We start from the raw sequence: 25,629 nt of genomic DNA, 5'->3' as shown, positions 1-25,629 counted from the left end.
CTCGCTATTCTCGTCGCTGTACGGAAATTTCATCAATACCTCTACGGGCGTCGTTTTACAATTATAACAGACCACAAGCCTCTTCTGGGTTTGTTGAACCCTCAGAAACCACTTCCGAACATGGTATCGCCACGAATTTTGCGTTGGAGTCTCCTGTTGGCAGCCTATAACTATACCTTAGAATACCACCCGGGTAAACTGATTAGTAACGCAGATGCCCTAAGTCGTCTCCCAATGCCTTTTGAGACAAAAGTACAAATTCCGGCCCCACAGGAAATCCTTCTCTTAGAATCTTCACTAGAGACACCGATTAATGCAGCGTTGATAGCTGCTCATACAAAAAAGGACCCCATCCTCTCACGAGTCTCTCTGTGGGTATTGAACGGTTGGCCATCAAAGACCGATGAGGAACCATTCTTGCCTTACTTCCGCCGCCGATTTGAGCTTAGCGTTCATAAGGATTGCCTTCTGTGGGGAAGTCGTGTAATCATTCCACCTACGGTTCGACCGGAAGTCTTAACCCTACTTCACGGGGCACACCCGGGAGTTGTTAGAATGAAGGGCCTGGCGCGCAGTTACGTGTGGTGGCCAGGTATGGATGCTCAAATTGAAGAGGAAGTCTTAAAATGTGAAAGTTGCCAAGTGACTCGCAGAAACCCACCAAAGGCGCCCTTGTTTCCTTGGGAATGGACGGACAAGCCATGGTCTCGTTTGCATATCGATTATGCGGGGCCTTTTCAAGGTCAAACCTTTTTCCTCGTGGACGACTCCCATTCGAAATGGTTGGAAGTCTTACCAGTAACTTCCATGTCAGCAACAACCGCTATCACCAAACTTCGCGGGTTATTCGCAACCCATGGCCTTCCCAATACCATCGTCTCCGATAACGGCGCTACGTTTACGTCTTCTGAATTTCAAAACTTCCTCGCCTGCAATCAGATTCGTGGGGTTTTTGTTGCCCCTTACCACCCATCTTCAAACGGGCAAGCTGAACGAATGGTCGCTACTACTAAAGAACACTTAAAGCGGTTAATTCAGGGAGATTGGAAAACACGCCTCACCCGCTTTCTGTTCGGTCAGCACACCTTACCCTCTACTACGACGGGGAAGTCACCCGCCGAGCTTTTAATGAATCGCCGCCTAACATCACTTTTGGATAGATTACATCCTGATCTCAACGACGCGATTCGAAATAAAAAATAAGATATCGCCCGGGCTTCTCTTGATAACCACACACTTCGAACCTTCGAACCACATGACAAGGTTTATATGAAAAATTTTGCGGCTGGACCGCCTTGGATTCAAGCGGATGTCGTCGATCGCACAGGTCCTTTGTCCTATCGGCTTCAAACACCTGATGGTCAACTTTATCGCCGACATACCGATCAACTTCGCCGTCACGCACAACCGGTCCCAGACTCTCTCTCTCCGTCGACCATAGCAGTTCCGACTGCCGACCCAACTGGTCCTAACTCATCAACGGACCATACCACCCCTTCAACCGATAGTCAGTTGGTTATCGACGAGCCTCCTCCTGGTAGTTTACGACAAGTACCACCAGCTCCTCATCAAGACACCCCTGTACGTCGCTCAACTCGTCCTCACGCCCGTCCCAAGTATTTAGCGGACTTCGTATCCTAGGGGGGAGGAGTGTTATGTCCCCAACCTAGAGGGCACTAAAAGAGTTAGTCGTCCGGAACCCCCTGCTCAGAGTATGAGTCAGGAATTAACTGTTATAACTAAAATATATTATGTAACCTAATGAATCAGTATTAAATGACTATTGTGATATAAGTAACAATGAGTTATTCTTCCTTCTTCGATTGAAGTAAGAGGTTATAAAAATGCCGTTAATGAACTTCTTCTCAAGATAGCAACTAGACATTTAGTCGTTCAGCCTTTGGACGCTCCTTTTCGTTTCAAAACCATGTTTCCGACGCAATTTATGTGTAATGTTAAAACTATATTACGAATTCTGAGGTGAAATAGCGCAAAGTGGTAAAAACGACGCCATAGGTACGAGAGAGGTATTACACTGGACGTATCTGTCTGTGTGTCTGTCACCTCGTTCGCAGCTGTGAAATCGGAGCAAACGTATATCGTGAATCTATACAACTGTATAGAATCATGCTTATATGCAATATCCGCACCGCGTTCGCACAGAAAGCAATATTGGCTTCTACACCATCATCATCGTTAAGGTTAAGATGTACGCGGCGATCGACTAGGGTTACGAGAAACGTCTAGCCCTCCAATGGCAGTGCTTACACCAAAGGTTCACGCAATTTCTGGTTTTCTTATCCATTACTGTGAATCAATCGCCTTATATACCCTAAATTTACGAAAACTGTGAAGCCGATGTTCGCTAGAAATCAAACGTTAGCAGTAGCAATGTTTAAAATGATTTTAGGAACAACGTTTCTTAAAACGACTTCACTAGAATTAAGGTCAATTACTGACGTTTCAATATAATTAATATCATTATATTTAATTATTTAAGAAAAGCCTTTCAATTGAGTAGATAGCCCTCGTTTCGACTCTTGAGAGGTTTATTTTGGTTTCCTCCTTGTTTCCCCCCCCCACCCCGATGGCTAAACTAATAGCTTTTACAAAATTAGGCTATCATTCAGATGGTGAATGTAATCTCCACAAACCGGAATTACTCTACATTTTGTGATAGAGGTACTGCTTTATCAATCAAACTGGTCTATTTTTGAAGTTTTTCAATTACTTAAAGCATAGCGCGGCTCCAGTGGATCCCTTACAAGTTGACTTTCCTTACGAACTCCAGTTTTAGCTTGGCGAAGGCTAGAGGCATTTGTGCGCGGGATTTATACGTGCAGGTATAAATCCCGCCCACTATCCTTTGCCAAGCCAAACCCGGAGTTCAGGAGGAAAGTCCCCTTGTAGGAGATCTACTGGAGCCGCGCTATGCTTTGACAGCGAGTTATCTCGGAAGCCTTAGTGTGACGTCACCCATGCTATTTTCCCATAGAACCAACCAAAACCGATATCAAACATGGCCGCCCACTACCTAATCTAAGCCCGTGACTGTTTACCTAGGCACTGACGTCACAACTGAGGTATCTTTATACGCAGAAATAAGGCACGCAAAACTTATGATTAATAACTTTAATTTTATTAAATTTAATTTCAAGCTGATCTTCCTTCATCCGGAATCGATTCCAGAGTCTTTCCTTGCGGCTAAATTCGTAAAACAGTTTTATCACGCAATCTCGGTGTTGGACTTGAACTAGAATAAGGCCTACCATGATAAACATGTGCGTTGGAAGAAGTTCTTGCAGCAAATCATCAAGAGCGTAAGCGGTGGCCTTCCCTGGATTCAACAGTAGCTTTAATTTCGGTAATTGAACGCACCCTGACACCAGTGGGTACAGATTGTACACGATTTTATAAGAGTTTCTTGGCAATATCCAAAAATGAAGCTACGCAAACAATACCACACACGTCTTAATTACTTATCTACCAGTAAGAATGCAAGTTTTATGAACAGTCACAAAATGACCCCGATTAAAAACCGGCCAATAATAATGTCAATTACTCTTTGTGTGACTTCGTGTTCTGCATTAGAGGCGAAAGATTTACAATGATCTATACTCACTTGTTTATTTCCAGCGTACATGAAAGCGTCGCTTCCGTCCACGACGAGCGATAGTTCTTGAACCGTTGTGGAACGGTTATACAAAGTGTACGAAATGGTCATGGGCGTCCTGACGCAACCGTGCGATGGCGCCTCCAACTCGGCGTAAAGTGGCGACTTAACGATATTCGTATTTGGGAGTCGAAAGACTTGTTGCACCCAAGGAATCTCAAAATTACAATCTTTCCTACAAATGGTCAAATTTTACAGACCCGTCATTTATAGATCTGAATGATGTTTATATGAACGGAGTTGTGTGTGGCTTTGGAAGTCTTTGAATGGATTAACTAACGCTAGGGATAGTTCGTTCCCCCAAAAAGATAAAGCATGCATGTTCCAAACGCCCCCTAGCAGCAGCTACTATCCCTAACAGGAAGTTATAAGAAAATTGGGCCAAATATCACGTGGTCTATGACGTCAAAATTGAAATACTGCCTAAATTGGGCAAATCCTATTTATTTTGGCGAGAGATGGCGCTATATCTACATCCGTTTTGGTCCAATAAATTGGGGGAATGAAAAGGGGAATCAAGGAATAATTCGGAACATGTAGTTAGCGATAGCAATACATGGGAAACCCGGTTAGTGAACAATCCCTAGCGTTAGTTAATCCATGGTCTTTGAGTTGGTTCTAGTATAAGTTTATAAGAAATGTTCCATAAGTTTGTCATGAAGTGAGTGAGGTAGGTCATAGATTCAAGGTAAAGCGAAGATTGGTGAGACGCTGTCAAAGGCTTAGTACAGACTAAATAGGAAAAGATAGACTGCAAAATTAACCACCACCGAGTGTAGGACTTCAATTCTCGCTTCTGACATTCTCCCTCGAACTATCTCGAGCTGTAAGGCTCTAGCATCACGAAGTATGGGAAGAGTCATACTTATGGAACAAGTCTTATAAACTTATGGTACGACCACCCAATCAAACGACAGATTTCTTTCACACTGCGAGGTGAAAGCGATAACTTCACCCCACTTTGATCCGCATCTTACCGTCTCCAATTTAAGGTATAAGTTCCAAGGGAAACAAGTTCTCCGACATCCGCGGGAGCGTAGATACAATAAAAGTCACTGGCCATTTCATCTTGATTCAATTCAGCTGCGAATAAAGTTAATCGTAGCTTTAAACTAATTTAATTGATATTTCCACGTCTTCTCCGTTAATACGAATACATTGAACACAATATTGAAACCAAGTTCCCTTTTCTTCCCACCGGGATTCGAAATTTTTTTAAATGGTTTTTTTTTAATTCGAACCCCGCTTTCCACTCACTAATGGACAGCAATGCTCAAGCAAAAATGGTAACTTACATCCCTTAACTTGCGATTCGAGGTCCTCATCAGTGGCTGTGAAATGCTTAGTCTTAAAAATAAGAAAGACTTACGCTTTATTCGATATACATTTGAAACTATTTTACAGAGCGTGAAACATACCAGCGCAACGCTACTGTCCTTTATCTCAACGCGCAAATTGGAGCAAGATTGAAGGTCAAGCTGAAGTAAAAACTGCTCTTCGGCTCTCGCATACTGTATCGGCTGAAACTAGAAACACAGAATGCAAGTTTGAGCTTAGATGTGATTTTCTAAAATGAACCAAAACCCGGCCCGGCCTGGCCATTAATTCCCACAATTTGGAATGCCCGACCCGAACAAACCCCATAAAATTCCAAATTGGGAAAGCCAGACCTGACGCGGCCCGATAAAATTTCCAATTTTGGAAAGCCCGACCCGTGCAGGGCTCTGCTGAGATAACCATTTTGTAAAAATGAACCAAAGCCCGGCCCGGCCATTAATTCCCACAATATGGAAAGCCTGACCCGAACCAACCCGATAAAATTTCCGAATAGGTAAAGCCCAACCTGACCCGGCCCGATAAAATTTCCAATTTCGGAAAGCCCGGCCTGTGCAAGGCTCTGCTATGATAAAGGTTTTCTAAAATGAACCAAAGCCCAGCCCGGCCATTAATTCCCACCATTAGGGAAAGCCGACCTGAGAATACCCGATGAAATTTCCAAATTGGGAAAACCCGACCCGAACCAACCCGATAAAATTTCCGAATTGGTAAAGCCCAACCTGACCCGGCCCGATAACCGTTTTCTAAAAATGAACCAAAGCCCGGCCCGGCCCGGCCCGGCCTGGCCATTAATTCCCACAAATTGGGAAGCCCGACCCTAACAAACCCGATAAAATTTCCAAATTGGGAAAGCTCTACCTGACCAGGCCCCATAAAATTTCCAATTTTGGAAAGCCCGGCCCGTGCAGGGCCCTGCTGTGATAACCATTTTCTAAAAATGAACCAAAGCCCGGCCCGCCCTGGCTATTAATTCCCATAATTTGGGAAGCCCGACCCGAACCAACCCGATAAAATTTCCAAATCGGGGAAGCCCAACCCGGTAAAATTTCCAATTCTGGAAAGCCCGGCCCGTGCAGGGCTCTGCTGTGATAACCATTTTCTAAAAAGCAACCAAAGCCCGGCCCGACCTGGCCATTAATTCCCACAAATTGGGAAGTCCGACCAGGACCAACCCGATAAAATTTCAAAATTGAGGAAGCCCGACCCGAACCAACCCGATCCAATTTCCAATTTTGTAAGCCCGGCCCGTGCAGGGCTCTGCTGTGATAACCATTTTCTAAAAATGAACCAAAGCCCGGCCCGACCTGGGACTTACACCCCACAATTTGGGAAGCCCGAACCGAACCAAACCGATAAAATTTCCAAATTAGGAAAACCCGACCCGAACCAACCCGATAAATTTTCCAAATTGGGAAAACCCGACACTAACCAACCCGATAAATTTTCCAAATTAGGAAAACCCGACCCGAACCAACCCGATAAATTATCCAAATTGGGAAAGCCCGACCCTAACCAACCCGATAAAATTTCAAAATTGAGGAAGCCCGACCCGAACCAACCCGATCCAATTTCCAATTTTGGAAAGCCCGGCCCGTGCAGGGCTCTGCTGTGATAACCATTTTCTAAAAATGAACCAAAGCCCGGCCCGACCTGGGACTTACACCCCACAATTTGGGAAGCCCGAACCGAACCAACCCGATAAATTTTCCAAATTGGGAAAGCTCGACCTGACCAGGCCCCATAAAATTTCCAATTTTGGAAAGCGCTGCCCATACAGGGCTCTACTGTGATGACCATTTTGTAAAAATGAACCAAAGCCCGTCCCAGCCTGGCACTTACACCCCACTTTTTGGGAAGCCCGACCCGAACCAACCCGATAAAATTTCCAAATTGGGAAAGCCCGACCCGAACCAACCCGATAAAATTTCCAATTTCGGAAAGTCCGGCCCATGCATGGCTCTGCTGTGATAACCATTTTTTAAGCCTATTAAGGCCTACATTGATAAAATTCAAACTAATATCATCATTAAACCTATGAAAACCATCCGGCTCGTGTATTTCCACCATATCTAATTATTTCTGAGATTTAAATAGTATTATTAAATAACTTACACACATGGAAGATTCATACCATTTACACCAAGAGGCCCGGCTACCTAGTGCACAAAAACCCGTCTGCTTTAACGGTAATAGTTAGTATAGGGGGCGCTGTAGGTTATCTGTGGGGGCATAGGGACTGACTAGCCACCACCCCTCTATGCACTGGGGAAGGGACCCACCTGTAAACAAGCCACAGGCTTAGTGTGGAAATCCCTTCATAGACAAAGCTTAGATTATTATTTTGTCCTTCTGTCCTTCTGTTGTAAATGGTATGAATCCCCTAAGTATGTAATCTATCTATAGTCCCTACTTTCAAGTTGAGTAGTTGAGGAGTGAAGTAGAATGGCTCTTTCACTTCAAAGGTATGCAGTTCCTCTTTGACGCATTGGCACTGCAGCGTCTCATCATCTACATCTACTTCGGTTATGTAGGAAATCTAACCAATTCGTTACTTTTTTTTAGAATAACAAATCCGGTCCGGCAAATGGTCTCAACAAACAATACTATACCTTAAAAACCACGTTTCTTACGTGGGTACTCAGAGCTTTCATGTAGAAACATTTTTCAACCTGCAATTGCGTCACAATGTTTCTTAATTGCCTTTATTTATTGGCAAGAGCATTAAACACAGATGGATTGGAATGGAATGGAGCAGCGTGGGAAATAAGGCGGTGGCACAGGGCAAATGACCAGTTTAAAAATTAAATCGGAGGGGGGTCAGTGGTCCACAGGACCACTAAGAAAATTCAAGGGTTTCCAGAGTCCAGACATTAGCTCATATATTTTAATTATACACTTCTTCAATTTAGCAGACGACGCGCCCTGGCCAGTGGTCATGGACCAGTTTATTTATTCCAGGCCAGAGGGGTTGCTGGCCCAATGTCCGGTTTAAAAAAATCCTTATTTCCCACCCTGGAATGGAGATACGAGTGGTGCGTGCAGTTCTTTTAGGGCAGCGCCATGCCACCAACCAATACTAAAACTTTTTCGACTCATACCAAGGCTTATGAGTCGAATTAAGTTTCGGGACTCTCCCGCTAGGGGCGTTGCTGGCAGGCGATGCCATTAGAAGAACGGGGACCGTCTTATCTTATCATTTTTCCAGTCCATCTGGGTTTAATAGTCTTAGGATTAAAAGGGCTAAACAATAGTTCTAAAGGAATTATGGGTACTTGGCCCCTCTTGTAGTTGAAATTGAGTCAGTTTAGTTCAGCCAGTTTTGTGTAATAAAAAACACGAACTGGAGGCAAGATTTAAAGCAGACTGATAAAATGGTGGGTTTTTTTACGCTTAAATTGAGCTATGGAAGCCTAGGCTGAACGGTTAAGGTTAGTGACGTCACGTCAGAGAGAATTTTGGTGACGTATGGCTGTTATAATGCGCAGGCGCGGCGGGACAAATCAACAAGGTGCGCAAGCCGTAAAAACTTTCTATAAAGGCCTATAAGTATGGTGAAAAAGCATATCAGAGGCACTCGAGGAAAGTGAAAGAATAATGATGCTTTTTTCGGGTAAAATAAATCTAGCTTGGTAACTATTTTCTCATTAGAGAGCATGACCAATGGGTATGTTCTTACCATAGCTCCAGGCGCTAACTGACCCAAGTCAATTCCTTTAATCTCCCTAGTTATTGGCGCTGTTGCACTTGGTAGGCAATCGTAGAATTCAGCTACGACGATCGATGTAACGAGACGAGCAACATTGAAAATGAATTTTCTTTACCTAATTACAATTTTTTTTATTTAATCTTACTGTATTCTCGAACATCGTTATTTTCACCCTGTTGATCAAGGGACAGCCAAACGGATAAATTAGAAATGGCGTTTCTCTCGTCACAAGTAACGGTCAAATGAAGGGGGTACAGTTCCCCTTTGAGGACGGGTGCCTGGTGCGATATTTGAATGCCCAAACGGGGTTCTCGAGGGAGAATCCTAGAGGCGAAAACCATATGTTTAGTGAAAGCTAACACCTCGAGATTTTAGATATTGAAAATGAGTATTGCTTTCGTCTCTTGTCAGCACGCCCAAAACTACGTTACATAGAGACCTAAGTAGAGACGAGTCGGGTCGACTTTCTTTTCGACCCGACCCGGCCCGAGTCCAACTTTAAAATTATAAACTTAACCCGACCCGGCCCGAGTCCAACTTTAAAATTATAAACTTAGCCCGACCCTACCCGACCCGAAAAAAAAATTAAAATAAAAACCCGACCCGACCCGACCCGGAAAATTTTGAAATTAATTTTGCCCGACCCGACCCGAACCCGTTTCGGGTCGGGTCGGGTCGAAAAAGCCCGATTAAATTGGGGGCCCGACTCGTCTCTAGTTAGGTGTAGCGACGAGTCGGGTCGACTTTCTTTTCGACCCGACCCGGCCCGAGTCCAACTTTAAAATTATAAACTTAACCCGACCCGAAAAAAAAATTAAAATAAAAACCCGACCCGACCCGGAAAAAAAAATTAAAATAAAAATCCGACTCGACCCGACCCGGAAAATTTTGAAATTAATTTTGCCCGACCCGACCCGAATCGGGTTCGGGTCGGGTCGGGTCGAAAAAGCCCGATTAAATCGGGGCCCGACTCGTCTCTAGACCTAAGTTCGAGGGGTCGGACGTTTAGGAAAAAGTGTACGGGATTTCAAAATCCAATTTGATTTCGTCGGATTTCATTTGATTTCATCGGATTTCTCTTGATTTCGTCGGAATTTGTTTGATTTCAGAATTCGATAAAATCCAATGGATTTTATCGAATTTTGAGATTTTTCCCGTGATTCCGTCGGATTTTGCTATTTTTACCGTGATTTCGTTGGATTTTGCGATATTTCCCTTGATTTCGTTGGATTTTGAGGTTTTTCGCGTGATTTCCTCGGATTTTTAGATTTCTTTTGATTTTGGATTTCGTGAATTTTGCAATGGATTTCACGATTTCTTTACTGATTTTGTGATTTCGCTTCTGATTTCGTGATTTTTATGTTGATTTTGTGATTTCTTTGTTGATTTTGTGATTTTGTTTTACTGATTTTGTGATTTCGCTTCTGATTTTGTGATTTCTATGTTGATTTTGTGATTTCTTTGTTGATTTTGTGATTTTTTTTACTGATTTCACGATTTCTTTACTGATTTTGTGATTTCATTGCTGATTTCGGATTTTTTTATTTGATTTCGAAATCAGCATTGATTTCGGATTTCTTGGTTAGGGCAGCGTACGGGATTTCATGAATGACCGACCCCTCGCCTAAGTTTCCTCAAAGAGCATTCTTTATCGCGCAATAGTGACGCTACTCATCGGGGAAATGCGCAAATGTCTAGTATGCTTAAGCCTACTACATATTAGCATGTTCAGTAGCGTATGCGTTTTCCCGTCGCCAGATGTCGCTAGCACTAGAGCGTTTACTCATTTATATTATCTCATCTACTACTAGCACCCGTAAAACCCCTTACACATTTTCTCCGCGCAATACCAAGGAGTTAGAACAAGTATCCATCCCTACCAGTCACCAAGTCCCATCCCTACCAGTCACCAAGTCCCATCCCTACCAGTCACCAAGTCCCATCCCTACCAGTCACCAAGTCCCATCCCTACCAGTCACCAAGTCCCATCCCTACCAGTCACCAAGTCCCACCCCTTACAATCAATAAGCCTGGTAGAGGAAATAAGACACAAACTTACATAGTAGATTTTTCCTCCATTAATTCGTGAAAGTTGAAATCGTCAGACGATGCGGAATTAAAAGAGGGAAACTCTTTCTGTAATTCTTCCGAAGTCAGTACCTGATCTTGACTGATATCGGGCCATACTAATATTGCGCAAATTGACTTTTCACTACCCAACTGCAAAGCAATTTGCGTAATCTAACATAAAGAAGTACATAAAGTTTTTTCTTTATCCCTTATCGTAACTTAAGTGGTTCGGGCTAGCAGACGCCAGGAGAAAGTAGGGGGACGATACCTGAATGGATCGATTAACATCATCGGGACTCGGCAAGAACCCAAAAGTAAAGAGTCTGGTTTTGTTGGGCACCAGATTCAAATTGGCATTCTCGCCCGGTCTCTGACTTTCATTTGGAATCTCGCAGAACATGGGCTTATTGTACACGGTGTTCCCGAACATGACGCTTAACTTGGTAAATTTTACTGGTTGCGGGCAGTTAGTTCTAAAAGTTAATTATCATTAAAAATAACTAACATTATAGGCATTAAATTTATTTTATTTTAAATTAAAGTTATTTTAAATTAAAGTTATTTTAAATTAAAGTTACTTTAAATTAAAGTTATTTTAAATTAAAGTTACTTTAAATAAACTTTGAGGGACACTTTTTCATCAGCATGGAAATGTTTCGAAGTGAACATGGCTTTACATTCCACTAAAAATATTGAAAATGAAGAATGGGATGGATTTCTTATAAATTTAGATTTGTAGCATCATTTACCAAAAGGAGTCACATTAGGCATGGGAATAGTGAAAATTAACGGTTTAGTTTTGATGGCCGTCAAATTTTCCTTCCAAAATTCTTCGGAGGACTCGATTTCTTCGGGAGTTAGACCCAAAATTGGCAATGGAGTATTGCCCTAATTAACAGAGACGCCATTTTGTGACTGTTAGTTGCAACAAGAAAGAAGAAAGGAGAAAAACTATTTACCGATAAAATTGTGTGGATATTTGATTGAATATGGATTCTATCTTCGGAAGTGCATTGTATCCCTGAGATATTATTCATTGGTTAAAGAAATAGTATCACGAATTTGAACAAAGGTCTTATTAACTTATAGGCTTTGACGTCCCCGAATACTCGTTTTAACTTATAGGCTTTGACGTTCCCGAATACCCATTGAAACGTTCCCGAGTATTGTAACTTATAGTCTTTGGGGTTCCCGAGCACACATTGTAACTTATAGGCTTTGGCGTTCCCGAGTACTCATTGTAACTTATAGGCTTTGGCGTTCCCGAGTACTCATTGTAACTTATAGGCTTTGGCGTTCCCGAGTACTCATTGTAACTTATGGGCTTTGGCGTTCCCGAGTACTCATTGTAACTTATGGGCTTTGGCGTTCCCGAGTACCCATTGTAACTTATTGGCTTTGAATTTGACGTTCCCGAGAACTCGATTTAACTTAGAGGCTTTGACGTTCCCGGGTACTCATTGTAACTTATTGGCTTTGAATTTGATGTTCCCGAGAACTCGATTTAACTTAGAGGCTTTGACGTTCCCGAGTACCCATTGTAACGTTCCCGAGTACTCATTGTAACTGATAGGCTTTGGTGTTCCCGAGTACTCATTGTAATTTATGGGCTTTGGCGTTCCCGAGTACCCATTGTAACTTATGGGCTTTGGCGTTCCCGAGTACCCATTGTAACGTTCCCGAGTACTCATTGTAACTGATAGGCTTTGGCGTTCCCGAGTACCCATTGTAACGTTCCCGAGTACCTATTGTAACGTTCCCGAGTACTCATTGTAACTGATAGGCTTTGGCGTTCCCGAGTACGCATTGTAACTTATAGGCTTTGGCGTTCCCTTGTACCCATTGTAACTTATAGGCTTTGGCGTTCCCGAGTACTCGTTTTAACTTATACCATAAGATTACATACGTTTGACGTTCCCTTAGATTTAGAAAAGGATACAGTTGCTAATAGCTTCAAGGCCGAGGGATAAATACTCCTGAATATTTCCAGACAAATAGGCGCATTTCAAGGCAGTCAGCAAAATATTAGACACCAGGGGGCACCACTTCTCAATTCGATAGTGCCATAACACGTGACTCAGTAACCTAACCGTTTTATTCACCATTACAAAATATGCTTCTGTTGGCAACGTCCAAAAGTACAAACTAATATCGTGGAGGGATTCAGCAACACGCGCGCATAATACACTTTATGATTCTTACTGCGCATTCTCTTGTCTCTTTAACTTAAGCCTAACACCACTTAGAGAACACTTTTGCTCATTATAATGACATTCTTCTATAAAAATGACAAATTCATTCATTCATTCATTCAAGCATTAAATTTGACCTAACAACTTGAGCAACATGTGGTGGTGAAATTTTATAAAGCAAAAATTAACCCGAGACACGAAATTAAGAACAATTTATCTTACGCTAAAGCTTTTGAGTTTTCTTGGCAGTAATGATATTCTTGGCCCATTTGCACCACTGAAATTAATTACAACACATTAAACAATTAAAATCTAGAATCATCGTTAGTATAAACAGGGTTCTCTTGAAAATTTTGAACTACATCCCAGACCAATTTTGGGACCAGATTTGGGGGGGGGGGTATTACGGACCAGATTAGAGGGGTGATTAGGGACCAGATTCGAGGGGGTATTACGGACCAGATTCGAGGGGGGATTACGGACCAGATTCGAGGGGGGATTAGGGACCAGATTAGAGGGGATTACGGACCAGATTCGAGGGGTGATTACGGACCAGATTAAAGGGGTGATTACGGACCAGATTAAAGGGGTGATTACGGACCAGATTAGAGGGGTGATTAGGGACCAGATTAGAGGGGTGATTAGGGACCAGATTAGAGGGGTGATTAGGGACCAGATTAGAGGGGTGATTAGGGACCAGATTCGAGGGGGGATTAGGGACCAGATTCGAGGGGGGAATTAGGGACCAGATTCGAGGGGGGATTAGGGACCAGATTCGAGGGAGGAATTAGGGACCAGATTCGAGGGGGGAATTAGGGACCAGATTCGAGGGGTGATTAGGGACCAGATTCGAGGGGGGAATTAGGGACCAGATTCGAGGGGTGATTAGGGACCAGATTAGAGGGGGGATTAGGGACCAGATTAGAGGGGGGATTAGGGACCAGATTCGAGGGGGGATTAGGGACCAGATTCGAGGGGGGATTAGGGACCAGATTCGAGGGGGGATTAGGGACCAGATTCGAGGGGGGATTAGGGACCAGATTCGAGGGGGGATTAGGGACCAGATTCGAGGGGGGATTAGGGACCAGATTCGAGGGGGGATTAGGGACCAGATTCGAGGGGGGAATTAGGGACCAGATTCGAGGGGGGAATTAGGGACCAGATTCGAGGGGGGAATTAGGGACCAGATTCGAGGGGGATTAGGGACCAGATTCGGGGGGGGGCGATCAATATTTGGATCATTAGCAGAGTCCAGTTCATCTAGTCTGGCTCGATGCAAATTCACGGACCAAAACCATTTTCAGATTTTCCCCGGTGTTTTTAAATCCCAAGGCTTACTTAATTGTCTTTTGAGTCTGGGACATTTATATTTCTTGAACTGAGTAACGGCGTTTCGGAGGTGAATGATTATTAAGTTCTGAAAATATTCCAATAAACAATATCGATTAACTTAATTCAATCACGCAAATTTAAATTAAATTAATAGTAGAGTATCAAACATTAAGTGTTTTCGGATTAGAAACATTTTTTGGCTAAAGCTTTTAATAGGGACTAGAATCACTATACTTTTAACGCCTTATTTTGAAGGCTAGATGGCGCTAGCAGTATCAACTAATTTCGCATTGTTAATTAAACGCAATTATCGACTTTAGACTTAATTCTTACTTACAGAGTGATTAACTTGGGCTTCTTTATATTGCAAAGCAAGGTAACCTTGTTTCTCAAGTTGGAAATCGGGAGGTTCGATGCCTTAATTTGGGAAAGATTAAGAAATAAATGAATGCCTTGATTTGGGAAAGATTAAGAAATGAATGCCTTAATTTGGGAAAGATTAAGAAATAAATGAATGCCTTAATTTGGGAAAGATTAAGAAATAAATGAATGCCTTAATTAATTTGGGAAAGATTAAGAAATAAACGAATGCCTTAATTTGGGGAAGATTAAGAAATAAATGAATGCCTTAATTTGGGAAAGATTAAGAAATAAATGAATGCCTTAATTAATTTGGGAAAGATTAAGAAATAAATGAATGCCTTAATTAATTTGGGAAAGATTAAGAAATAAATGAATGCCTTAATTAATTTGGGAAAGGTTAAGAAATAAATGAATGCCTTAATTAATTTGGGAAAGATTAAGAAATAAATGAATGCCTTAGTTTGGGAAAGATTAAGAAAAAAATGAATGCCTTAGTTCGGGAAAGATTAAGAAAAAAATGAATGCCTTAGTTCGGGAAAGATTAAGAAAAAAATGAATGCCTTAGTTCGGGAAGGATTAAGAAATAAATGAATGCCTTAATTTGGGAAAGATTTTCATTAAGAAATAAATGAATGCCTTAATTTGGGAAAGATTTTCATTAAGAAATAAATGAATGCCTTAATTTGGGAAAGATTAAGAAATAAATGAATGCCTTAATTTGGGAAAGATTAAGAAATAAATGAATGCCTTAATTTGGGAAAGATTAAGAAATAAATGAATGCCTTAATTTGGGAAAGATTTTCATTAAGAAATAAATGAATGCCTTAATTTGGGAAAGATTTTCATTAAGAAATAAATGAATGCCTTAATTTGGGAAAGATTTTCATTAAGAAATAAATAAATGAATGCCTTAATTTGGGAAGAATTAATAAATAAATGAATGCCTTAATTTGGGAAAAATTAAGAAATAAGTGAATGCTGGATGATTAGAGTGTGTTTGTCTTAATTACTTTGAACTCCGCCTCTCCAAGGTCTTTGTCCATAATACTCCATGAAATTGGCATTCTCTAACGGGTCTGGATTCGGGTAGGTCTTAGCATCCTAATTGGGAAATAATTATAAAACTTAATGTTCATTAGCATTCTAACGTAAAAAGATTTCCCTAATCACTCAAACCTTGCACAGTTTTTGAGCTTGTAGTTTTCTATTGACGGCGCAAGCGGCGGCTTGTTGGTAATAGAACCCAGGGTGCTGCGTCTGAATTGCAGTTAAGCCTTGGTTCACGGCTTCCTCGAACAAATCCCCAAAATACGAGTATCTTGAAAAATAAAAATATTAATACAAATAATCAACTCAAAAGGGAAATTAATAAATTATGTTTTAAAATTTAATTTAAATCATTTTCATGATAAAATAAAATGTAAAATGTACAACTTACTGCTTGGCCATCCATCCATTATGTTCAAAGGCAACTTCCTGAGGTCCAATCTTACTCTTAAAGATATCAACGTGCTTTCGGAACTGAGAAATGGAGTCCAGAGGTTTATTCAGAGAGAATGACAGCGAACAAATCTATGAATTTAATTTAATTTAATTTGAATCAGATTACGCAGCCTGATAAGGTAAACATATACGTTAGTCTATTCTTTGAATGTAGGACATAATCCCCCCTGGACATAATCCCTCAGGTAGGAGACAAAATCCCCCGGACAATTCCCCCCGAATGGATGCCGAAGACAAAATACCCCCAGCCCCAGGACAAATTCCCCCAAACTGTGTTCTTCGGAAGAAAATAAATGTAAAAAATAATATTTTGGAAAAGGCGTACCATTGTTACAATATTTCCAAAACCGAACCCAACCCAACCGAACCCAACCTAAACCTAACCTAAACTTAACCTAACCAAACCTAACCTAACCTAACCAAACCTAACTGGGGGTTATGACCGTGGAATTTTGTCCAGAGCGTAGGGGGATTTTGTCTACATAGTGGGGGATTTTGTCTTGATAGTGGGGGGATTTTGTACTCTTAACTTGGATGGGGGGAAAATGACCGGGGGATTTTGTCTTGAGAGAGGGGGGATTTTGTACGTTTTTAAAAATGGGGGATTATGACCAGGGGTCTTTTGTCTTGGGGGTATTTAGTCCGTATACCCTATTCTTTACCTTATAATTAAGGAAACCTCCGACCGTTTTGACTTCGAGCATATTTGTATCAGACGCCCGAACTTCCATAAGATAAGCGTAAGCTTGCTTATAGTTTCTACAATACATGAAATAAGGTTGATTTCGATTGCGTCAAGAGTCAAAAAATCTTTTATTTCAATAACAAGCTTGGTCTAATATTGTAACAAGAAGTGATATCTAGTTTATTAGGGAGAAGGTATCAATTCGCCTCCACATTTATGATCTAGCTTCATCACCAGTCCAAAAGACGTAGTCTGTCCGGAGTTAATCCCCGCCCCCTCTAAATTACAATTAGCATCTCATTGGTTCTTGAAAACTCACGTCAGCCCGACCAAAGAAAATATACGCTCCAGGAATGGAAGCTATGTCTGGGGGTTGGGTTGACCAAGGAACTTCCGGTCTATGCAATTTCAATGAAATACCTCGGTCAACCGAGCCTGCCTTTGGAGCGTACTAGGAGGGGCCAGACAAAAATTTACACTAGAGGAAGCTACACTTTCCATTCCTGGGGCGTGTATCTTCTTTGGTCCGACGCGAATGACGAAAATTACAAGTATTTTCCGACTGAGGAGAGTGTAGCGAAATACCCCGGTGGCCTTTTACGCCCCCCCCCTTGTATTTTGAAAGGGGGACTGGGACTATGACGCGCGAATACTTAGGCATCTTATACCTTCTCCCTAATAAACTAGATATCACTTCTTGATAATTATAACTAATACCATAAGTATAAGACACTTCCTGCACTTCGTAATGCTACTGAGAGACTTACAGCTCGAGCTAGTTCGATAACGACAAGCGAGAATTGAAGTCCTACACTCGGTGGTAGTCCATCTAGTCCTATTTAGTCTGTACTAAGCCTTTGACAGCAGCGCCTCACCAGGCGTCGCTTTACCTCGAATCTATGACCTACCTACCTCACTTTATGATAAGCTCCAGTTTCTAAGTTACCAGAAATTACAAACTTATGGATGGAACATATCTTATCTAGCACTAAAGGGTTGGATGTCACAGCACCAAGGGCGTGTTTCTACACCATTAAAGCATAGCGCGGCTCCAGTGTATCCCCTACTAGTTGACTTTCCTTACGAACTCCGGTTTTGGCTTGGCGAAGGCAGGAGGCATTTGTGGGCGGGATTTATAAGTGTCCATATAAATCCCGCCCACTAGCCTTTGCCAAGTCAAAACTGGAGTTCAGGAGGAAAGTCGCCTTGTAGGGGACCCGCGCTTTGCATTAAGTCGTGGGTGTCGCCATATTACAGCATAAAACGAAATGGCCTTTTATAATCGTTTAGATTGATAAAACAACATCCAAATCGGTAGGATTTTACTTTATCTAACCACAGCCCACTCGATCCTGCTTTGGATTCACGCCCAATTGGCCTCAAACCGTGTATCGCGCATTTTAAGCCAAAAATCAAAGTTGTCAGCTTTTAATATAATTAGTACCATCATAAGGAAATCATCTCTCTAAGGGCCCAAGCGCATCTATTAGCAAAAACATCTAGTTCTGCTAGGTAGATGTGACGTAGATTTTGTATAGGGGCTCCTTCCGAATTTTTCGTCAAATTCGCGGGAGAGAAAAATAATTTTCAAAATCAGCCACGACCGATATCGATATCCTAAGCCGGTCGTGGTCTAGAGGCGAGCTCTGAGATAACGCTCCCAAGCGGTTGGGAATCAAACTAAAACAGGCGGGGAGGCGAGAGAGCAAGGACTGAGGGGAAAAATAAGTAAGAGAATTTCCAGAACCCCCCAGCTCTCTCAGACACAAGAGGTAAATTCGCGCTTAGTAAAAATCACGAAGAGCGAGATGTCGTGAGAAATCTTTGAAGGGGAGGGAAAAATGTTCAATGCCGGGTTACTTTGCAGCGAATGCGCTCGGCCTCTGTTTAGGCTATACAATTATTATACCACTTGAGATGAGACGGATGGCTGACCAAATCGGACATACATACATATCAACCGTAACATAGAATCTTGGGCCCTTAGAGAGAGAGATAATTTCCTTATGGTACCATCAATTAGAGGGACACCGTTTTTTCGCCCTAATTTTGAAAATTCTCGTGCAAATCTCTTGAAATTTTAATGAGATGTGTAGAATAAGGTTGGCTATTTGTATGCAAAGTTTCAAAAGTTTCTCTTTCATAGTTTTTTTGTAAAAAAAAATTAACGAAAATTAGCCATTAATTAAAATGCAAGCTTAGTCTTAATTCAAACGGTTCAAATGTGTTTAATTCTTCTGTTTCACTGGTTCGAATCCCTTGAAATTTTAGTGAGAGGTATATTGAAGTGTTTTAAATAATCATGCAAAGTTTCAAAGGTTTAAAACGAATAGTTATTTTTATAAAAATTCCCTAAGTAACTAAATAGGTTGTGATTATGCTAATTGTAGTCTGCACTGACTAAGGCCCACTTTCCCAAAAATCAATTCAATTCTTACTTGACAGCTTGTAATAAATCCTGTTTCAGTTCATTAAAGAAGGCTATTTTGAACTGGTATCGAACAAAAAGTAACTGCGATACGATAACAAATTTCAATTAATAACAAATTAACAAGGTTAAGGCAAAGCAAAGGCTTAACTTGTTGGGTCGTTTTGTTTAAGTTGTCTCTGCTATTTTTAATCCTCTTGGCTTCCTGTTGATAATAATTCTGGGCCAACTCGTAAAAAGCCCCTTCCATTCTGTTAATTAATTAATTAATCTTTATTACTAATTACTAATTTATTTGATTCCCCGGGAATAAGTGGAAAATGATTGGCACCTCATAGTGTAACCGTGCAAGTGATCGGAGTAGGGCAAAGCGAAGAGTGACTTGGCAGACAGTTCGCAAATACTACAAAGCTCGGCTGCCTTCTCGGTCGCTTCCGTGTTCTCCCCTGAAACACGTACACCCTTCATTCTTTTAATATTCCCTTCTTATATAGGCTTCATTAAAAAAGGCAATTAAAATGGGTTATTTTAGGCTTAAAACGCTTTATTTTAGGCTTAAAACGGGTTATTTTAGGCTTAAAACGCTTTATTTTAGGTTTAAAACGCTGTAGTTTAGGTTTAAAAAGCGTTAGTTTAGGTTTAAAACGCGTTAGTTTAGGTTAGGTAAGGCTTAAAAAGGGGGTTAGTTTAGGTTAGGTAAGGCTTAAAAGGGGTTAGTTTAGGTTAGATAAGGCTTAAAAGGGGTTAGGTTAGGTTAGGTTCGATAAGGCTTAAAAGGGGTTAGGTTAGGTTAGGTTCGATAAGGCTTAAAAGGGGTTAGTTTAGGTTAGATAAGGCTTAAAACGGGTTAGTTTTGGGCTAGGTAAGGCTTGAAACGGGTTAGTTTTGGGCTAGGTAAGGCTTAAAACGGGTTAGTTTTGGTTAAATAAGGCTTAAAACGGGTTAGTTTTGGTTAGGTAAGGCTTAAAAAGGGTTACTTTAGGTTAGGTAAGGCTTAAAACGGGTTACTTTAGGTTAGGTAAGGCTTAAAACGGGTTACTTTAGGTTAGGCAAGGCTTAAAACGGGTTAGTTTAGGTTAGGCAAGGCTTAAAAAGGGGTTAGTTTAGGTTAGGTTAGGCAAGGCTTAAAACGGGTTAGTTTAGGTTGGGTGAGGCTTAAAACGGGTTAGTTTAGGTTAGGCAAGGCTTAAAAAGGGGTTAGTTTAGGTTAGGCAAGGCTTAAAAAGGGGTTAGTTTAGGTTAGGCAAGGGTTAAAACGGGTTATATTTTAGGTTAGGCAAGGGTTAAAACGGGTTATATTTTAGGTTAGGCAAGGCTTAAAAGGGGTTAGTTTAGGTTAGGCAATGCTTAAAAACGGGTTAGTTTTGGTTATGTAAGGCTTAAAACGGGTTACTTTAGGTTAGCTAAGGCTTAAAACAGGCAAGTTCTGGGGCGAATGTCGGCTCCTGTGTTGCCTGGCTAATATTCTATACACCAGTTTTAGTTTACCATTGCCTAAGGCAAGAACTAATCAGAACTCGCCCGCAAGGGCGGAGCTAAAACTAGCCTTTGCTAAGCTTAGCAGAACACTTAACTCTACTCCTCATCCATGGGAGGGACATCTAGTGGCATTTGTTTGAACTAAACTAGACTCGTTTTAAAAAAGGTTTAGAATCAGTTTAATTGGGTATCAGCTTTAACACAACAGACGCTAACTTATTAACGCGAAAAATACGCTACCTAAGCCTTGGAAATTTCGCGAGCTTTAATCAAAATGGTTTCCCATCGGTATTAAAGTGAGAATGCTTTAAAAACTGACCTCCGGGTAAAGGAATGTTCTTTTGAATGAGCACAAGAGCAATCTTGGAATTCCGTCCTCTCAAACTATCGCTACAATACCAAAAAACCACGTTTTAGACAGAACAATATTCCCAGCTCAATTTTTGGTAAGATTGACGGCGCTAACCGAAGTGTGGTAACTTTGGTGATGACGTCAATGAGTTTGTCAGCCCAGTTGGAATCGTCCCAATCCAAATCATAGAAGAGCACAGCCACCGCGGGCAACTGATACAAGTGCTTACAAAGCCAATTCGATTTCAAAATTCCTTTCGGAACGTGCCACTCGAACGATGGCTTCTAGTTTTTAACAAAATTATGGAACATTTTAAAATTTTATTGGACAATGTCCAGTGTCCTGTGCTTATTTCTGGCCCTGCCCCCATTTGACTGGAAAATTTATTGGACATTGTCGACTAGAGTGTGTAAAAATAGTAGCGCCTCTCAAGCTATCAAAACTTCGGAAAATGTATTGGTCAAACTGTCCATTGACCCCTTTAGTTTTTAACAAAATTATGGGACATTTGAAAATTTTATTGGGCTATGTCCAGTGTCCTCTGCTTATTTCCGGTCCTGCAACTGCGCCACCCGCCATTATTTTTTTTAGTGGCGTCTGCTAAATTGAACCACCACTGGCTCTCAGGCTGAGAGAGAAAGTGTAAGGTAGGGCGTAACCCACTCGATCACGCGCATACGTGGTTCGATTTAACAGACGCCACTAAAGCAATAGAGTGCTGTCAGTTGTGACGTCAGATCCAAGGTTAAACATCACGAGTCTGCCTTTAGCAATGGGCGGCCATGACAGTTACCGTTTTTTCTTTATGGGAAAACAGCATGGGTGACGTCACACCGCCGCTTCTGACAGCACTCTATGGCGGGTGGAGCAGTAGTCCTTGATTGTTTTTAAGACTAATTAAACGCTAATTATCATTTGTAATAAGAGATCGTTAATTTTAATTTATTATGTCATGTGACCTTTTCCTTTAACCTAGCTAAGCCTTTGCCCCGTACCCTTTTCCTTTAAGCTAGCTAAGCCTTTGCCCCGTACCCTTTTCCTTTAAGCTAGCTAAGCCTTTGCCCCGTACCCTTTTCCTTTAACCTAGCTAAGCCTTTGCCCCGTACCCTTTTCCTTTAACCTAGCTAAGCCTTTGCCCCGTACCCTTTTCCTTTAACCTAGCTAAGCCTTTGCCCCGTACCCTTTTCCTTTAACCTAGCTAAGCCTTTGCCCCGTACCCTTTTCCTTTAAGCTAGCTAAGCCTTTGCCCCGTACCCTTTTCCTTTAACCTAGCTAAGCCTTTGCCCCGTACCCTTTTCCTTTAACCTAGCTAAGCCTTTGCCCCGTACCCTTTTCCTTTAACCTAGCTAAGCCTTTGCCCCGTACCCTTTTCCTTTAACCTAGCTAAGCCTTTGCCCCGTACCCTTTTCCTTTAACCTAGCTAAGCCTTTGCCCCGTACCCTTTTCCTTTAACCTAGCTAAGCCTTTGCCCCGTACCCTTTTCCTTTAACCTAGCTAAGCCTTTGCCCCGTACCCTTTTCCTTTAACCTAGCTAAGCCTTTGCCCCGCACCCTTTTCCTTTAACCTAGCTAAGCCTTTGCCCCACGCCCTAATAGACCCTGTCTAACCAGGATAGTTCTAATTAGAGAATCCATTACTGACCTTTGGCTTTTGTTGAGGAAACACGTGTCCCTTGCTCAGGAGTTTCATGAGCAAGGGCGATTTGTCCTGCCTCCTAGAAGCGTTAAACGAATCCCAAATAGCGGAATGAACCGCGTTCGCGCTCGTATCCAAACCCACAAAGGCTATGTTAGCTTGAGGATGACCCAAGAGTTCCGCTGGCAGGTCCCCGATGTCTGGAGGGTGCTCCATTTCGACATTCATAGCGAAGATAACTTTATGCCGACCCCAATAACGCTAATTTGTAAACTATGATTCGTCCGAAGAAATCGGTGCTGTTGTTAAAGACCAGTTTAAGAGCGGTAATTGCTTTTGGGAATGAGAGCTTGAAAATCTTCAGAAATAATGTTAAGAAAAAAATGTATTGAAATGTTTCGACACTCATGTTTAACGGAGAATGAAATGATTTGACAATTTTTATAGATGAAATAGCATCTCATTTTCGAAATAAAAAGGTCTGTTTTTTTAATAAAAATATTTATTAGGCCTAGATCATGTGACTAATGGCACCCCATGTTATTTGTCCATAGACTTTAATACAGTCAAAGCTGGGAAACTGCCATTACTCTATATTGAGTGTGTTTTGCAGAGAAGATGTCACAGTGCGCACTTTAATGAGAGTTAAACCACATGACATGTCAGTTGTTATTCGCGAGTACTAGGCTTAACCATTCGCGAGTACAAGGCTTAATTATTCGCGAATACTAGGGTTAATTATTCGCGAGTACTAGGCTTAATTATTCGCGAGTACTAGGCTTAATTATTCGCGAGTACTAGGCTTAATTATTCGCGAGTACTAGGCTTAATTATTCGCGAGTACTAGGCTTAACCATTCGCGAGTACTAGGCTTAAATATTCGCGAATACTAGGCTTAAATATTCGCGAATACTAGGCTTCATTATTCGCGAATACTAGGCTTCATTATTCGCGAATACTAGGCTTCATTATTCGCGAATACTAGGCTTCTTTATTCGCGAATACTAGGCTTCATTATTCGCGAATACTAGGCTTCATTATTCGCGAATACTACGCTAAATTATTCGCGAATACTACGCTTCATTATTCGCGAATACTAGACTTAATTATTCGCGAATACTAGACTTAATTATTCGCGAATACTAGGCTAAATTATTCTCGAGTACTAGGGTTAATTATTCGCGAATACTCGGCTAAATTATTCGCGAATACTCGGCTAAATTATTCGCGAATACTCGGCTAAATTATTCGCCAGTACTAGGCTTAATTATTCGCGAATACTAGGCTAAATTATTCGCGAATACTAGACTAAATTATTCGAGAATACTAGGCTTCATTATTCGAGAATACTAGGCTTCATTATTCGAGAATACTAGGCTTCATTATTCGCGAATACTAGGCTTAACTATTCGAGAATACTAGGCTCCATTATTCGCGAATACTAGGCTTAACTATTCGCAATTAAATCGGATAGCAAAAAATTAACAAGGCCTAACTATTTGATTTGGAATAAACTATTCGATTGGGTATTTGATAAGGAAAATGTTTGGTATACGGTAACCAGTTCGATACCCAAAAAGTGGTATTTGAACACTTCAAATTTTTGCTAAAAAAACAGAATTAGTCGGGAAAAATCCCAGACCCCGACATCCCGAGTTCTATTTTCAAAGGATACTTGTTCTTGATTGGTATCTTCTGGGAAGATATCGTGAGCTTTAACTAACGGAGACTCGTTGGATTCCGCACCTTCCAACCAAGACTCTTTTCCAGCGAAACCCCCTTGGAACTGAATACGCAGAGTAGATGGCAAAACTGGTTGCTCAAACCTCAAAAGAATAAATTGTGGCTGACCCTACGTACGCAATTAACAGTCGAATTTAAGTTAACGTATTTTCCAACGAACGAAGCGAATATCAAACGTACTTGGTCAGAATTCCAACAAGTATCTTCTTTACCATCAAACATATAATTTTTGCCAAACTGTTTAACGTCTCTTTGCAACACGGAACTCACCCTAAAAAATTAATCACGTTAATTTTAATGTAGATAATTAATTAGGGTTTACGGAGCCCCACCTCCAAAATGAAAACAGAATTAGGGCAAAGCCTAACTCCACGTTCAAGTAAGAATTTCTTACTTAAACGTAAATTCAGATTTCAAATATCATGGACTACATTTAAATAATTAAGATAATTATTTACCTGCAAGTAAAATTATTCTCCAATAAATTGCGCTCGACTGACATTACATTGAACAGTCAGGGGCTGCGAAATTGCAAATACCATCGTATGGATACGACATTGTAGCAGACGACATATCATTCGCATGGATGGAAAGGGATGGATCATGGATGAGAAATAAATATTTTTTTAAACTGGTCAAATATCCAGTTCCAGTAGAGCCTAAGCACCTCTAATTAAAAAACCAGACATTGCCCACTTAAAATAGTGAAACCTTGGAACGTTTTTATTAATTAATTAAGTGGTCACAGGCAGGGCCGGAAATAAGCACAGGACACTGGACATTGTACAATAAAATTTTAAAATGTCCCATTATTTTTTTAAAAACTAAGGGGGTCACTGGACATTTTGACCTATAAATTTTCCTAAGTTTTGATACCTTGACTATGGAGAAGCGACACCATTTTTGCACACGCCAGTGGACAATGTCCTATAAATTTTCCAGTCAAACAGGGGGTCACTGGACAAATGTCCTATAACAAATTTTTCTTATTTCCGGCCCTGGTCACAGGGCAAGTAGACCTAGTCACCACCTTATTTTTCAGTCTGTTTTCAAGTTCTTCGAGACTTCGATTCAACTGTTCAAACAGAGAAATAGGGAATTCTACCATAGCCCTCTCGATGTTGAGTTGT

General features: G+C 41.3%; 2 protein-coding genes across 3 annotated transcripts in view; both read right to left on the bottom strand.

Annotated features, from left to right (window-relative positions):
• Positions 1–22,984, bottom strand: part of gry (trafficking protein particle complex subunit 11 gry) — a 56,500-nt gene extending 33,516 nt beyond the window's left edge. Inside the window, exons 1-29 of one of the 2 annotated variants that reach the window (XM_089850167.1) lie at positions 22,763–22,984; positions 21,236–21,405; positions 21,089–21,159; positions 19,622–19,736; positions 19,442–19,541; positions 19,301–19,374; positions 16,840–16,936; positions 16,113–16,246; positions 15,851–15,992; positions 15,685–15,775; positions 14,649–14,728; positions 14,318–14,396; positions 13,202–13,256; positions 12,727–12,872; positions 11,747–11,808; positions 11,537–11,675; positions 11,398–11,470; positions 11,056–11,260; positions 10,777–10,958; positions 8,863–9,041; positions 8,688–8,779; positions 7,621–7,680; positions 7,422–7,547; positions 5,092–5,199; positions 4,969–5,020; positions 4,651–4,756; positions 3,623–3,848; positions 3,270–3,446; positions 3,118–3,204 (exon numbers count right to left, since the gene is read on the bottom strand). In XM_089850167.1, coding sequence (XP_089706293.1) covers positions 3,154–3,204; positions 3,270–3,446; positions 3,623–3,848; positions 4,651–4,756; positions 4,969–5,020; positions 5,092–5,199; positions 7,422–7,547; positions 7,621–7,680; positions 8,688–8,779; positions 8,863–9,041; positions 10,777–10,958; positions 11,056–11,260; positions 11,398–11,470; positions 11,537–11,675; positions 11,747–11,808; positions 12,727–12,872; positions 13,202–13,256; positions 14,318–14,396; positions 14,649–14,728; positions 15,685–15,775; positions 15,851–15,992; positions 16,113–16,246; positions 16,840–16,936; positions 19,301–19,374; positions 19,442–19,541; positions 19,622–19,736; positions 21,089–21,159; positions 21,236–21,405; positions 22,763–22,984 — 3,414 coding nt within the window. In that variant the 3' untranslated portion in view covers positions 3,118–3,153. Of the gene's footprint in view, positions 1–3,117; positions 3,205–3,269; positions 3,447–3,622; positions 3,849–4,650; positions 4,757–4,968; positions 5,021–5,091; positions 5,200–7,421; positions 7,548–7,620; positions 7,681–8,687; positions 8,780–8,862; positions 9,042–10,776; positions 10,959–11,055; positions 11,261–11,397; positions 11,471–11,536; positions 11,676–11,746; positions 11,809–12,726; positions 12,873–13,201; positions 13,257–14,317; positions 14,397–14,648; positions 14,729–15,684; positions 15,776–15,850; positions 15,993–16,112; positions 16,247–16,839; positions 16,937–19,300; positions 19,375–19,441; positions 19,542–19,621; positions 19,737–21,088; positions 21,160–21,235; positions 21,406–22,762 lie in introns of those variants that run through there. The other variant, XM_089850166.1, reaches the window with a different exon arrangement.
• Positions 22,975–25,192, bottom strand: LOC149647290 (nuclear receptor 2C2-associated protein). The gene is made up of 4 exons (XM_089850168.1): positions 24,958–25,192; positions 24,680–24,770; positions 24,432–24,608; positions 22,975–23,114 (listed from the first exon to the last, which is right to left on the bottom strand). The coding sequence occupies exons 1-4, from the start codon at positions 24,999–25,001 to the stop codon at positions 22,998–23,000; spliced, it is 429 nt and encodes a 142-aa protein (XP_089706294.1). The 5' UTR covers positions 25,002–25,192; the 3' UTR covers positions 22,975–22,997.
• Between the last annotated feature and the right edge of the window lie 437 nt (positions 25,193–25,629).

This window comes from Phalangium opilio, unplaced genomic scaffold (assembly GCF_054372755.1).
Source record: "Phalangium opilio isolate 3A_F unplaced genomic scaffold, DU_Popi_V2 ptg000089l_1, whole genome shotgun sequence".
NCBI lineage: Eukaryota > Metazoa > Arthropoda > Arachnida > Opiliones > Phalangiidae > Phalangium > Phalangium opilio.
This window is presented reverse-complemented; position numbering and strand designations above follow the sequence as displayed.